Here is a 15717-nt window from a genome sequence, read left to right as displayed (position 1 = left end):
TAACAGTGATATAATAATGTTCATAAATACTCTGCCGATACCTGATTGATCGTCTTTTACAGCTCTGACAGTTGAATATTTTATATATTGTTATAAAACAGGAGTTAGTTTTAAACTCATTTAATATCTGATCAAGGTTACCAAAATATTTCTAGTTATGCTAGTCATTGCATTGAACGTTTGATACATGTTGAAATGTTTTTTTCAGATCATTTGTTTCTAATCAAGAATAAATGTTTTTGTTTACTTTTCAATCATTTGCAATTTAATGTGTAATATATCCATTGGTGCCCCAATCTCCTCTTTCATGAGTGTTTCCAAAAATTTATATATGTATATAAAAAAAATGCCTGCCTGCCTGGTCAGTTTCAGAAGCTAGACCTGGGGGAGGGGAAACAAACATTCTTTTAAATATGGCCTAACAGCAAGTGTAGACCTCCGGTCAAAAAATTTCGACATTGTGTTGCGTCGTAAGAGTGCCTTCTGTATGGAATTTAAATGTTCTTCTACAAAGTTAAACAATTTTTAACTTATTTTTTTTATTTATTCCTTAAAGGAAATTTGAATATTTAAAAAAAAATATTTTTATTGAATACAGTGTCTTAAATGTCTATTCAAATTAAGTTGATATTAACCCTAATTTCAGACAAAATTACCTCTACCAGTTTCAACAGTCAGAATAAAACTACGCAATACACAACCCGAAAACTATTCACACCACCCGACCGATAATTAAAAACATTTATTAACCAACTACCCAAATTACGTTAAAATATGTCAAAAACTGACTAATTGATATGAATTCAAACCGGGCATCTATAAGGGACCAATATGAAATAGAGGGCCAATATGAATCGAACCAGGGCCAACACGGCATCATAAATTCCGGTCGTTTGACACCGCCAATTTGAGTTAGAATAGGATTTCATGAACTTTAATCATCAGGACTAAAAGCTGCTGAAACACAAAAAAAATTCTTTCATTTTATACAAAAAGGATATTTAAGACTGATTAATGCAAATAAACTTATATGTTTTTGGTAACACACTATAGGCCAGACCGTTAATACAACTTAAGAGATGTTAATAAATATGTAATTTCATATTGGTCCTGTTACAGGTTTCGGTCAATCATATTGGCCTCCACAGCCGTATTGGCCCTTAGCGATGCCTCTGGACCAATACGACCGCCTCAACCAAAATGACAGACCTCAAACCTATAACAGGACCAATATGAAATTACATATTTATTAACATCTCTTAAGTTGTATTAACGGTCTGATCTTTGATCCACGCATTTTTAATGACCGAAGAGGCTCAAAGGAGGGAACAATGTCATGCAGTAACCACGGCAAGCTCTGGCATAACATATGAGTTGTGATATAAAAACTCCATACACAGGTGCTGAAGGGATGTTGACACAGATGAAAAGAAAGTTGGCAATTCTGAATGAAAAGTAATCACGTTTGTTGTAATGTTTGGTCAGTAGTTTTCCTTTACTATCGATCTCTAAGTGTAAGTTAAGATATGAGGCTGACTTCACAGTGTCTAGTATCCTTTATCTCAAGTTCTTTGGGGTAGATGCGATGTATCAAATCCCCGAAACTAGGATTGCTTAACGATAATACGAACAGTACTGAAACGATTTTAACACTCTTGTTGAATGTAATGACATCCGTTGATAACAATATTAAAACGATAGAGGCTGGAATGGCAAATGCAGAACAAATTAAGAGTTCCGTTACTCAGTTCTCTGCCGACACAAGGTCAATGAAAACTGACTTGAAGGAAATAGAAAATGAAAACGCAAGCCTGAAACAATTGTTCAAGCTTTAAGCCATCTCTATGATGAGTGTAATGAGATGGGAAAAATGCAGTCGCAAGCATTGACAGGACAAAGAAGAAAGTAGAAGGACTTGAGAAGGCGATCGATAAAACTCGTCAAGAACTCGTAAAATTGTCAACATCAGACAACAAAGTAGACGAATTACGTGCGCTGCAAGAAAAAGTAAATGATTTATTTACAATGCAGAAGTATACAGAATAACTTAGTCTTCTCATGCCTTCGGTATCAGGCAGATGGGAATTCGCGAAAACAAAGTACGTTGTTTTCTTGATCAAGAACTTGGCATAAATCACTTCGTAGAATTTGGTAATGTCCATCGATTCGGAAAGCTCGGTAGAAATGGAGCTCGTCCAAGTGTTGCCAGATTAGTTTACCGTAAAGACCTCGAGTTAGTCTTGAACAATGCATATAAGCTTAAGGGAAAACCGTTTGGAATCAGTGAGCAATATCCAGCCGAAGCTGTAGCCAATCGTAAGATTCTAAATATCAAAAATGAAGGAAGCTAAGTGCGAGAAAAGAAATATTGTTATGATAAGAGGTCGTTTATACATAGATAGTGAACAATATCTCACACCAAAGGTTCAAAGTAAGGTGATGGAAGCTGAAGCTCCTCATAGACTAACTGATTGTTCACGAAATGACCACCAAGGCAGAACTGTAGACGAGATTACACCCAGTAGAGCTAGGCCAGGAAAGAGAACACGTCACACCACGTCTCTGCTGAGATAGGAATGCAATTGAGAGAACACAGACAGAAGTGACAATACTCTTAACTGATAAACTCATATGTACATGGTCATTTGAGTATTTCCATGAGTATGTATAATAGTAAGAAAGGCAAGATAGTGAATATTACACAGAGAAAACTACATGGAATGAAAACAAAGAAAATGATTTTAAATGTAATATAGATCAGGCTAAACTGAATGAAATTATCCAAATTTTAGAATTTCTGAGAGAAAATATTGACTCGAATGTTTTAAATGATCCTGTAGGAAAGAAATGCAATGTATTCATCAGCAGTGCAAAGCACACCCTTGGAACTTATACACCTCGACATACTAACAAGGAAAGTCATCGATGTAGCGCGAATGATAAGCCTTGGTTCAATATAGACTGCAAGTTCGCAAGAACAAATTGTAGAATTTAGATGTAGATTTAAACGTCAATGTCATTGGCAAACAGGGAACAGTTAAGAAATGCCGAAAAGTTATATAAAAAAGATCCTTGTAATTCTGAAGACAAAAAAAAAGCAATAAAGTTTGGAGAAACTGTCTTTGGCATAAATGTTATATAAATGGTTAAATGTTAGATGTTATTCGAAATATGTATAAGAATATAAAATCCAATATTATTTATAATAAAGGCGTATTTCCCATGTGAGATGGAAGTCAGACTGAGTGAAAATCTCTCTCCTGTTTTGTTTTCTCTCTTTCTAAACGATATAAAGAATTTACCGGTACACTTGATGCACCAGGGTTGTCAACAATATGTGATAAGATAGAAAATGAGCTAAATTAATTCATTACTTTTAGATGTAAAACATAGAATGGTAACATACTGAACAAAACTTGTTTCTGGAAAGCAAACCAAATATTCGTATGTAATGTATGAATTATTTTACTAGATACAATCAAACTGTAGTATTTTCATGGCTTCTTTATGCTAAAGCTGCATTAGCTGCCAAATTTGTTCAGTTTTGATTCTACTGAATTTTGCTGAATCAATGAAATAAGTTTGTAGTAATGCAACTGAAGCTATTAATGTCGATACCTACAGAATGTGCCCCGTGCAGGTCCGGGTGTTAAAAGAATAGGTCTGCAGCAGCGCTAAGCTTGTCGTAGAAGGCGACTAGATAGTGCTCAGAACCTTAGCCGGGGGCTAGGGCACTCTGACCACAGAGCAACTGGGTTGTGTGCCCCAGGTGATGGAATGGGGTACCCCTGGTGTGTTACATGCTGGGGTTGTCAGGCTATAATACGGAAAACCTGACCGCAAACCACAGTGGTACACCGTGTTGGGAAAGATGCCACATTCCTCGCACGTTAAAGAACCCTACGGTGGTATACCCCTGGAGTAGAAACCAAAGGGCTCCGCCACAGGAGGCTAAATTGCCCGACCTTACCCACCTCTCCCTATTTCCAGTGGCAATCAAAATTTGTCGACCCCATTATCCTTGTGTCCCATCCCTTTTTTCATTTCATCATCATTTCATGTTCATTTTATCATCCATTTCATGTTCATCGTCTGAATATAGCTGAAATATTGCTGCTCGGACGTTAAACCCCAACAAACAAACAAACCTACAGAATAATGTGAATTATTTTTCGCCATTACTTCCGAAGATTGCCGACAGGACATTCACCAGGGTTAAAAATAGTTTAACCTTGGCAAAAAATTACAATAACAGATCAATACACAGGTAAGCACGTGTCTTGTTTTCATTTCATTTCATCTATTTCTTGATTAGTTTTCAAATAAATAATAACCATATTTGAGCCGCATTATATCACAATACGTAAATTTCAAAAGGATCCTTGCGTTATATTCGAACTTTTTTTCCTTTACGGCTTGAGTCCGTCGGTCTTCCTGGCCATTGAATAACCACGTTCGCTGTGCACAATCAGAGTTGTTATTACAGAAGCGACCCTTACAGCACATGCGCGGATTAAGGTCACCAGAAGTCACGTGCATACGATCTTATCTAGGTCAATTTTTTTGTCTTGCAAGACAATAAATATATAGAACCTATTCCATGTATTTAATGCATTTTATTTGTGGATGTCAAATGAAATTGTACAAGAAAAGTACAATTTTGTAGAAATAATTCAAAGTTAAGGTTTATTTCCAAAGAAACAAAAATTTACGTGAATGACAGCTAATACATCTTTAAAAGGGTACTTGATGAGTGTGGTCTTTCTTATGTATGGAGAATTCGGACTTTTCGTAGTGATAGTTGGTTAAAGGCAGTGGTTAAACATGTTTATTAGATCAATTTCAACAAGAGTGGAATGGTATTGTTCATGAAGGTGCTAAGCTGTAAATTGTCCAAATATGTAAGTTTATTCGTGTTATTATTAAGAATGTGTGTCCTCCAGGCAAGAGTATGTTATGAAACTGTATAAAATCACCGTGTTCAGAGTCCAATTGGAGGCAAGGGTATATGCATTTCTGTAGTGGATCAAAGTCTTTCTGTTACACCATATTTGACTTCTGTAGGAAAATTACATTTTTTTTGCTGTTTCTTTTTTCCTATTACTGTTAGTTGTTTTTTTTACCGGATAAATTTTTGGTTGTCATTTTACATGCATGTTATCCATAACTTGCGTAGTACTCCACGAGATATCGAAGTTACGATGTAAACAGAGGCAAATGCAAAACTGTAATAGGAACTATTCGATCTACTCTGTGTTATACGAAAATGACTGCGTAGTTCCAGTTGGATTTTTTTGCCAAAGGAATTTTTTTCTTTTGAATGACTTTTGTATTGCAGCTGTTCTTTTTTTTGTATCGTAATTCTGCGAAAATTTCCTAGTGGTAACGCTTTCGTAAATGATGTCAGTATGCCTATGTTGCTAACTACTCAAATGGTCATAATTTCATGAGAAGACTTGCTTTTGTTTTATGACTATGATCGATGGTTTGTTTTTCTATTGAGATTGCTCATTTGCAATTAGCAACGAAAGCCTACATTGTAAATTCACAAATAGAATAAGGTTACAGCGCCATTGAATTTTTCATGAATTAATTGCGGTGGAAATTGCGTGATTCTTTAAAATAATTACCCTTTTCAGACGGTATACTTGGAAAAGCATTTGTTTAACGGCCAAACAATTGCGTCTATTAATGTGGTTAATTTCATTTTGTAAAATTCACTTGTCGTCGAACGACTATTATGAAAAGCAGATTAAAAATCGGCTTTATAAAAAAGAGAGCAGGTGATATTTACATTTTTAATAATATAATTTTATTGAAAAAGAATAATAAAAACATAAAATCAACTAAAAAACAGTTTAGAAAAGCTGAGTAATACAATGTCCACGCTGCAGTTCCGGTGACTTTTTCGAAACTAATCCTGAGGCACTTCAACTGAGTAATCAGTGTTCTAATATTATCTTATACATAATTTTCATTTTAGGTGATACAAAAATTTAAATAATACTGACACACTGGACGGATGAACAGGAACATAACGAATACAAGTCTCATTTCTTAAATGCATGGAATACTGTCCCACACGCCTCGCACAGCGGAACAATACAACAATTAACGCACATGGCGTAGAGCTTCTGACAAATACCACAGTTGATTTCCAATACCTTCAAACATGGAGTTATAAACCATATATGGTAGAAGGCAATGTATGCGAATTCACATCCCCACTCTGCTGCAACGCAAATACCACAAAAGATTGTCAAGATATTGTAACACAGCTTTTTCCAAAGCTCAAAGCATTTGTAAGAGATTTTGTAGACGCAGTCGATACTGTGTATACCAGCAGGCTCGGCTATCACATCGTTAAACCAAAGACTCTGAAAAAATATATGATACTTATTATCAGGCACTGACTAGTTGCTATCAATTTCTTTAAAATCGGCAAAATATACCGAAGCGTCAGTAGTGTGATGATTCAAACAAATAAACATCTAAAACATGACCTAAACGTGAACATATTGAAATGATTTATTGATATGCATGGTTTTATCGCAACGAATTATACAAATCGGTAAATTTAGTCGGTTCATTATTTAAAAAAATCGGTAAATCTTGTTACGGCTATCGGTTCATTGTGTTATAAAACCGGTAAATCTTGTTATGACTATCAGTTCATTGTGTTATAAAATCAGTAAATCATGTTACGACTATCAGTTCATTATGTTATAAAATCGGTAAATCTTGTTACGACTATCTGTTTGTTATGTTATAAAAACGGCAAATTTCGTTACGATTATTGGTTCATTATCTTATGACTATCGGTTCATTTTGTTAAAATCTGTACATTGTCTGACGTCTGTCGTTTAGTTGTGTTGTGACTTGAGGTTCATTCTGTTACTATTGGTGTACAGTAATTATATAATGATTCGGGTCGGTAATACGAAGTGAATGTAGCATTCGACTCATTGTATGAAGACTACTGTTCAGTAACTTAGCCTTTTTGATTTATGAAGATTCAACCTCAACATATGTACTTTTTTGTCTTAATTATACACAATTTTCATTTTAAGAAAAAAAGTTCTACTTTATTTTTCATTCATTCCGTCTTTATTTACCACTTTGAATTTTTCCGTGACATCATTTCAACCTGGCAAAAATGCACCTTTAAATTCATATTAGAAAACAAAAAAAAACATACTATAAATAAAACAAAAAATGAGTACACATACCCCTAAATGACTGTTAATGCCATTTGGATCCCTGTTTACAAGGTCTATCTCCATATCAGTACTTTGTTCAGCCATTTATTATTTTTTTAACTAAAACAAGTACGATCTATTCGAAATGGCGTTTCCAATTAAGTCCTCCAGTAATAAACAAGGACTTATAAGGTACATGACATGTCTCCAGCAGCAACAGCCAAGTTGCCATGACTAGGGATAAACATGAAGGATACAATATGAAATATTTAATTCAAAGATATTTCTGTTTTGACTGCTTTGTTCCCATGAAGATCAATAAGAGGAGATGTTTTAGAAGAAACGTCGCTTCACACCACTAATTTAGTAAAAAAGTTAATCGAACATGCTTGCGTTGTATATTGATTTCGTTTCATTCCTCATTGTCAGCTAACGCTGTTGTCATCGTCTGTCTTATTTTCAATCACTTTTTAAGCAGTTAGCGAAAGAAAAAAATAACTGTTTTGACCATTTTTATATTGAAAGATTGGGGGGCTAGGATATTTTTGAAACAAGAATTAATTTCATTTGAAGAAAAAAAATTCTGTGCCAAGAAAGAAATAAATGAAGTTCAATAATGGTAAAAAAAATAATGTTGTACTCTGTTTTTCATTTAAAAAATGTTTTAGGTAGAAAAAAGGAGAAGAATGGCGTGTACATATAGTGAATATACTACATACTGTCATTCAACATGTTAAATTATGTATGAAGAAGAATGTAATATAAGTCTTTAATATTTTATTTAACATTTTACGACTTACAGGCGAAAAAATTCATGATGGTATAATGAGCAACTAAACGGATATCAAGATCTAGAGACTTTTGTTTTATTTTAAACCAGTATTTTAAACAAACTATTAGAATGATGCTCAGATTTAACATCCATTAGAGAAAGATCAGAATAAGAAAGTTTAAACAGGTGTTTAACATGGGGTGGGGTTTAAAATAATAAATGTTGCAGACCTTACTTCTAACAAACTCACCGAATCAAAACTAAACCTTATATAACCAATTTAGACTTTATCTCCAACAGAAAAGAGATGATAACAACAGGCTTGGTTATTAGAGTGGTTCTCCAACTGAATATTTAGGTAGACTTTGTAACTATTTTCTGCTACCTATATGTATACAGAATGGAACTTACGTACGCAACAGTTCGAAACTTAAATACAGTTTCTGAATGACTATAAATTTCCTATGTACTTATGATATAATAAGAATGTATACAAACAGGTTCAACGGCTTAAAAAGGTCTACTTTGAAATAAAAAAAGTGGACTTTGCTATTCTATTTTTGAGAAAAAAGAACTTACTTCTAATATTAGAATTACTTCTTAATAATAATGAATTTAAATTTGCTCACTCTTATTTCATCTAGCGTATAGGATGTGCATTAGACCCTGAAATATGCGACACACGAGAGTATGAACTTATGAACTTTATTGTTGAAAAGTTCCCAAACAAGAACAGCCTAATTATGCATAGAAAGCTCTGAGATGATGGCTTTATTGTCTTTAATAAGTCTTTTGATCAGCTTCAAATATTATTTAACATTGCTTTTAAGAAACTACTCAGATTTTACTTATACGTTGTCTAAATCCTCAGTAAATTAGATTTAACAATTTACAAGTCGAAAGGTTTGAAGCAACCAACCTACTAGATACAAAATCCTACATAAAGGAAACTGAAAGTTTTTAATACCTGCATTGAAAAAGTGCACGCCCAGATTGAACCTTTAAAGGTCTCATTAAGGATGAAACCTTACGACACTTAAGACTCAATAGTAGTCCAATGTGCCCAACGTATTATCTCTACAGTTCTATATATAAAGAGCTACTTGACTTCTGAAATTCAGCAAAATATGCAGCTTGCTCTGCCCACTAGCAGAGCGTGTGCTCTCAGACTTTAAGTCAATAAAAAGTTATCACCATTTGTCACAAAATACCATCACAATTACACACAATATCGTATTTGTTGTGAAAGCACTGGTTTCATATTATTAATGACCCTGAATGCTCTTAACTATTTGAACGACCATTCATCGTGCATGTAACCTTTAAACAATGAAATATTAGAGCCGACTGGTCAAACCTTATAAATGACACAAGTCTATCATGAACAATTTAACAATAAATATTACTCCATAGCACCTTTTATCTGCTAAAGATAAAATTATCATCTGTATAAACCGTTCTTTAAATATGCATTTCACCCTTGTAAATTGTTATTGATACAATTATGCTTTCACAATATACTGGAGGGGCGGCTGATGATTGGAAGCCAATACAAAATCCGTGAAATATACTCGTTATATGTGTACATTTTGTATGTATTATAAAATACACAGATACCCGTTGACGTACTCCCAAACAGTTACAGTGGGGAAACGCTATCTGACACACATGGGATCTGGGAGTAGGCCAGAGCGTCAACAGAGCAGCCCAGCTGTTAGTAGGTCAGGTATCTGGAAGGCTTGGCTCCGCTTCCCCCAACTACTAACAGACATCTACTAACACAATCCTCGCAAGGGGGCCCCGTGCAGGTCCGGGTGTCAAAAGAATAGGCCTGCAGCAGCGCTAAGCTTGTCGTAAAAGGCGACTACATAGTGCTCAGGAACCTAGCCGGGGGCTAGGCTCTCTGCCCACGGAGCAACGGGGTTGCGTGCCCCAGGTGATGGAATGGGGTACCCCTGGCGTGTTGCATGCTGGGGTTGTCAGGCTATAATACGGAAAACCTGACCCCAAACCATAGTGGTGCATCGTGTTGGGAAATATGCCACATTCCTCGCACGTTAAAGAACCCTGCTGTGGTATTCGATAGGAGTAGGAACCTTTGCGCTCCGCCACAAGGCTAAATTGCCCGACCTTATCCATCCCTCCTTTTTTCTAGTGGCAATCAAACGTTGTCGACCCTATTATCCTTGTGTCCCATCCCGTTTTTCATTTCATCATCATTTCATGTTCATTTCGTCATCCAATTTCATGTTCATCGTCTGAGTATAGCTGAAATACTGCTGCTCGGACGTTAAACCCCAACAATCAATCAACCAATCCTCGCAAGGGGCGGTCGTGCGAGATTCACAAGGTGGTCAAGACCGTAAAAACCACCAATCAGATACAAAATACATTCAGTTTTCAGGGCCGTACCAGGTTTTCTGAATGGTGGGTGCGAACTGATCACTTAAAAGCAATTTTACTTGGTGTGATTTCTCCTTAATTACAGGCTTAGATGCAAAATCAAAGTTGTTTGATTTTAAGAGGGGTTGCGATTGCAACCGTCGCATCCCCTGGCTACGGCCTTGGTTTTATTAAACTACAATTGAAGTACAGTCATGAAGTTATTCATACGCTACAATGCTATATATTTGCACAAGTATATAGAAGGAATATTGGTGTGCAAGGGTTTTGATTAGATATACAGTCATAAATTTACTTATAGATAACTTCCTGCCTAATCTATATATTTTGGGATGCTCAAATATTATACATGGTGATCAATCGAGATTGACCATGCATAATTGATTGTGGTGTGGGCTCTGTTATGTTTTAGAAGAAGAAAGTTGGAGCAGCTCCTGGTCCAATACCTGGCTACATACAAAGCCATTTCTTGTCTAGGCCAAGTTTACTTAAAAGGTAGATTTTCATCCAATCTTAAAAATATGGGATGTGTGGGAGGATTTTTATTTTTTATTTTTTACCAGATATTTGCTAGCCTAATTTTAGCTATTTGGTGTAAAGATATTTTTTTAAATCCATAGCCACATCAGTTTCAGAGAAGAAACATCATTTTAGTCACCAAGAAATGAAAGATTTGAGTGTTGTAGTATCTCAATACTAGAAACTGACATAAAAAAATGATGATTTTGAAATTCCCGTCCCATTTTTTTTTTATCTATTTCATTTTTTTAGGGGTGGGAAGGGATGAAAATCTATTAATTGATTTTATTTGGCCTTATTAAAAATACAATGCCTTAATGAACTGAATTCCCATATGCTCTCCCTTGGTGTTTTTATATTTTCCATTTATTGTTTATTGTGAAGTTGACTGACAAAACAAAATCTGTCATATTCCTAACAAAAAAATACAATGCATTTTCTAATGGAAAGAAAATTAAGAAGAGCAAAAAAAAAAATTTAGCAACATGGAAAATCCCAGCCCCCTCCCCCAGTCTAAAAATTGTCGGTGCCTTATTCCAATGTAGATGTTTTATATATGCAAGTAATAATTTTAACAGCCAAACTAACTAGCAATTTATCATAAGTAGCAGATATTTATCAAGGTTCGATAGATGTTATGAGTGCTAAATTTAGATCTTTTTGTTTTACAGTAGCTGGAACATGTTTTTAGGGGAACCTTTCCCTTCTATAGTTGAACTCCAGTCTTACAGGAACCTTTGTTAACTGCATCATTTTACAAAATTGTGAGAAAAAAATATACATGAACAGGCTATATAGATTATTTCTTCATAAAATAATCTGTGATCTCCCCAAATTTCAGTTTTAATTTTTACTAGGCTTGCTCAGTTAAATATTGCAACAATTAATTTCGATTGGTATACATGTATATATAATTTCGATTGGTATACATGTATATATATATATTTGTTTTTGTTTCCGATGTGTTTAACTACATTGCCATTTCAGTTGCAGTATATTGATGTAAGCTAGCTTTCCGCTGATCCGATCAACTATAATGAAGAAACAAACAAGCGCTTTTAGATCGAATACCCACATGAACGTATGTAATATTTTATTTAAAAACAAAACATGTTTATTGAAATTAGTCAAGAAACGGTTCACTAAACACAATCTTTTATTCCTGAATGTGACTGTAGCTTGTTATACTCGACAATTACTTTAAAGAACATTTTACTATTTCAACATAGGTAGACCGAGTTTTACATAGTCCTACGGACAGAATATAACAGCTTATTATTTATTCAAAAGACAGACAACAAAATGTTGATTTTATATAGATTTCGTTTAGTGCTACAATCCATTCGGGTTTCCAATTTACACCGCAAAATTTATCCCTTTTGATAATTCTAATCAAAAAGTCCAGAGCGGATCATAAGTGTCTCTGTAATACACTTTCTTGGTTTACAAAAGAATGCTGGATTTTTCACGAAAGCTAATATAACTACCGTTAAAGCTTGGAAATTCGGAACTAGCGAATTGTTTTTCCCCAGATGGCTAACACCTGTAAAAAAATGCTATATACATGGATTCAATTATCTGTACAATAAGACTTGGAACTTTTGATTTTTTTTTATGGGGGAAGGACTAGGTTATTCATACAAGCTATATTTTTTTGCCCTTATAGGGGCCAGATTTTTTCACACATGAGTATTTCAAGAGCAATTGTTTAGGTTTTTTCCACGGATAAATATTAGTTAGGCTATTGAGGTTTTTTTTTGCTCACCAGATGCTGGACATTTTTTTGCGGGAAGGGAAAGATAATGTCCGCCCAAGAACATCAAATGGTCCGTGTCTAGGTATATAATGATGCATCTGTTCTTTTATCCATGTCCGTCCTTGCGAGACCCAGGATGATAGGCCAAGTTATTAAAATTACCCTTAGTCATTATTATCATGTAAACAGTTGGTTGAAATAATGAAGATTTAGCGCAGTTGGGTATGATAAGTACAATGTCATGTTGGTTAACTCTATGTTGTTTTCAGCTTAAATGTCTTCTTTTTCTGTGTTGTTTTAGCTACCTTTTTCCCTAGTTCATACTGTGTTATGTTCTTTTTCCGAGCTTATTCTGTGTAGTTTCAACTCGTCTTCTTTTCCCGAGATTATTCTGTAAAGTTTCAGCTTTTTTTCCTGGTATTATCCTGTCTTTTTTCAAATATATTCGGTGTTGTTTCAGCTTATCTTTTTTCCGAGATCACTCTGTTTTTTCAGCTTATCTTATTTTTCCGAGTTTAATCTGTATTGATTTCAGTTTGTATTTTTCCACCGGCCCGCGGGATGATATAGGTCGAGGGTTGATACAGTATGTGATACAGATTTTGACACGTCATATTTCAACCATACTTCAGGTATGGTCCGTGAAGGGGTGCAGTATTGGGTATGCGATATAGGTCTAGGGGTGCAATATAGGGTATGCGATATAGGTCTAGGGGTGCAATATAGGGTATGCGATATAGGTCTGCAGATGTGATATAGAGTATTCGGTATAGGTCTAGGGGTGTGATATAGGGTATGCGATATAGGGTAAACAAAAACTTATATAATGCATATGCAAAAGTTATATTTTAAAGTAAATATATGTTATATGTGAATATCGTGTTCATACAGTCGGGTGCATATTTGATAGTGGGGGCAAATCCTTGTGTTTTAATCCAGGCCTTAAGAAGCAAGAACCAATGACAAGCATGTAAACTAAAAGTATTAATGACAGTCTTGTCCAGGAAAAATAGTACAATGGTATATAAAATTACAGGCTGTTCTAACCTCATATAACAACTGTATGCTGCTGAAACGACGGAACAAAGAATATACCAGGTCATATGTTTAAAAAATCAACATATCTGTATTGCCCTACTTTAATTATTGATTTGAAGTCAAAGATTAGTAATGATAATGATCGGTTACCGATTGGGGCATAATTATGAATTATCTTTTTTAACATATGAATCAATAATCTTTTCTGTTAAAGCTTCCAATTATACGCCTCTACATTAAAATATTAAATTTTGCTATGTAAATCTATATCACAGATAGATCGTGACGGTTTTCAGAGGATTTATTACCAATGTAATTGTTTGTGGGTTATGTTCTAGAAAGAAAACTGGAAACGTTCAAAAGAAAAAAGATTCAAAGACTACAAGAAGAAAAAAAAACACACCAATCTTATCATCAATGATAACTCAATATATTTGAGAATGTATGAAAAGGTCAACAAATTATTGCCTTTATAGTACAAGTATACAAGTATGAACTTTCTGGAGAGTAAAAAGGATTGCTCACCGTAAGCATATTTTTTTTTCGAGTGTTTCTCTCTTCTGTTGTCCTAAATAATTCATTAGTTTATAGATGTGAAAGGCATTTCAGAATGCCAAACTGTAAAATTCCATTATTTATGCTTACTTTATAATTTTGTTCTTGATATTATACTGATTTATTTTACCTTAAAAATGATCCAAAGACGGGATAGGAATCATCGGTTAGGTGAATAGTTTGTCTGATAGGATGGTCAATTGTCCAGTTAAGGCAGCAATCCGGTAATGCCCATTCAGTCAATAGAAGAATATTTAGTTATTTAATTACTCACTATAATTCTTTACTCTCTGGGACTCGATCTGGTACATGTATATGGTACATGTATATGGTACATGTATATGGTACATGTATATGGTCGAGTAGAATTCCGTATATGACACTCTACTAGAATAAAAGAAGGAAGAAATCTTCTTCAAACTTAAGCTTACTTATTTAACATTATAGATATATAAGGTTGGAATTTGGGTGTAAATTACAAATTAAATCAATTGAAATATTTTTAGTATTTAAATGAGAGATTGGTTTAAATTAGAATTTCAGAATTAAGAAATAATGTTTTATTTTTAATTAATATACTCGGTAATAATTTAGATCTGATTTCTTTCAATGATAGATGTCAGTTTTGGATATTAATAAGATTCATATTGTTATTGGCAACACTGATGAGTAACAAAAGTGATAATTAGGATAAAAATACTCATCAGAACAGTTTTATAGATAACATCCGGGTAAATAGAATTAGTATTACTACATCAAATTTGATTTAGCAATATTGATTCGAGTACCTGTCCCTCGCAAAGTAACTATAGAAGTCTATGGGAATATTAATGCAATACTGAGACCTTACACACGTTCAAAATCTACAAAATGTTCCATTTAGGCTCTGCATACGGAACGCCGAATGGGACTCTTGTAGTTTTGTACTCAAAATTCAACTTTGTACAGACAAAAGTGAATTTTGTTCAACAAAATTGAGTTCAGATTAACAAAATTTATAACATGCTATATAAATTTTGTCAGACTAAGTAATCTCTTAGTGGACAAAAGTTACTTTTGTCATAATAAAATTCATTTTTATATCACATACTTTACTTTTGTTACCTAATTCGAATATTCATTAACAAAGTCCATTTTGTATGGAATTAGTTTAGTTTGGATTCTGTGAACTAATTTGCATAAAAAAACTGAGAAATATTATGACAAAATTAATTTAACTTTGTGTTTACAAAATTGAATTCTGTCATGACAAAATCCTTTTTGCATGCAATTTAACACGCAATTCACCTTTGTGTCACAAAAGTCAATTTTGTCTCACGAAATTCAATTTTGTATGCAAATTAGTTTACAGAATCCTTTTGGATATGCAAATGATTTCTCTCATCACGATTTTGTAAGAAGATTTCTCATTGGATATAGTAACCGCGGGTCTCGCAGACGCTAGTTTCCGATTACTGTCCGGGCCAGGACATATA

At 34.2% G+C, this 15717-nt stretch overlaps 1 protein-coding gene across 1 annotated transcript; it reads right to left on the bottom strand.

Moving 5' to 3' along the window:
- Positions 1-5784: 5784 nt before the first annotated feature.
- LOC148627109 (caveolin-3-like) lies at positions 5785-7381 on the bottom strand. Its single transcript, XM_088564648.1, has 2 exons — positions 7230-7381; positions 5785-6377 (listed from the first exon to the last, which is right to left on the bottom strand). Exons 1-2 carry the CDS (start codon positions 7302-7304, stop codon positions 6051-6053), a joined length of 402 nt encoding a protein of 133 aa, XP_088420774.1. The 5' UTR covers positions 7305-7381; the 3' UTR covers positions 5785-6050.
- Between the last annotated feature and the right edge of the window lie 8336 nt (positions 7382-15717).

Source organism: Perna viridis, chromosome 1, assembly GCF_037379345.1.
Source record: "Perna viridis isolate PV_CMFRI_1.1 ecotype Kerala chromosome 1, ASM3737934v1, whole genome shotgun sequence".
NCBI classification, from domain to species: Eukaryota; Metazoa; Mollusca; class Bivalvia; order Mytilida; family Mytilidae; genus Perna; species Perna viridis.
Note: the sequence above shows the minus strand (reverse complement) of the source record. Positions and strands in the feature narration are given on the sequence as shown.

Coding starts and splice junctions, on each gene's coding strand:
- LOC148627109 (XM_088564648.1), bottom strand. CDS start 7,304: ATGGCTGAACAAAGTACTGATATGGAGATAGACCTTGTAAACAGGGAT. Junction 6,378..7,229: donor GCATTAACAGTCATTTAGGG/GTATGTGTACTC, acceptor ATATTTTTTCAG/AGTCTTTGGTTTAACGATGT.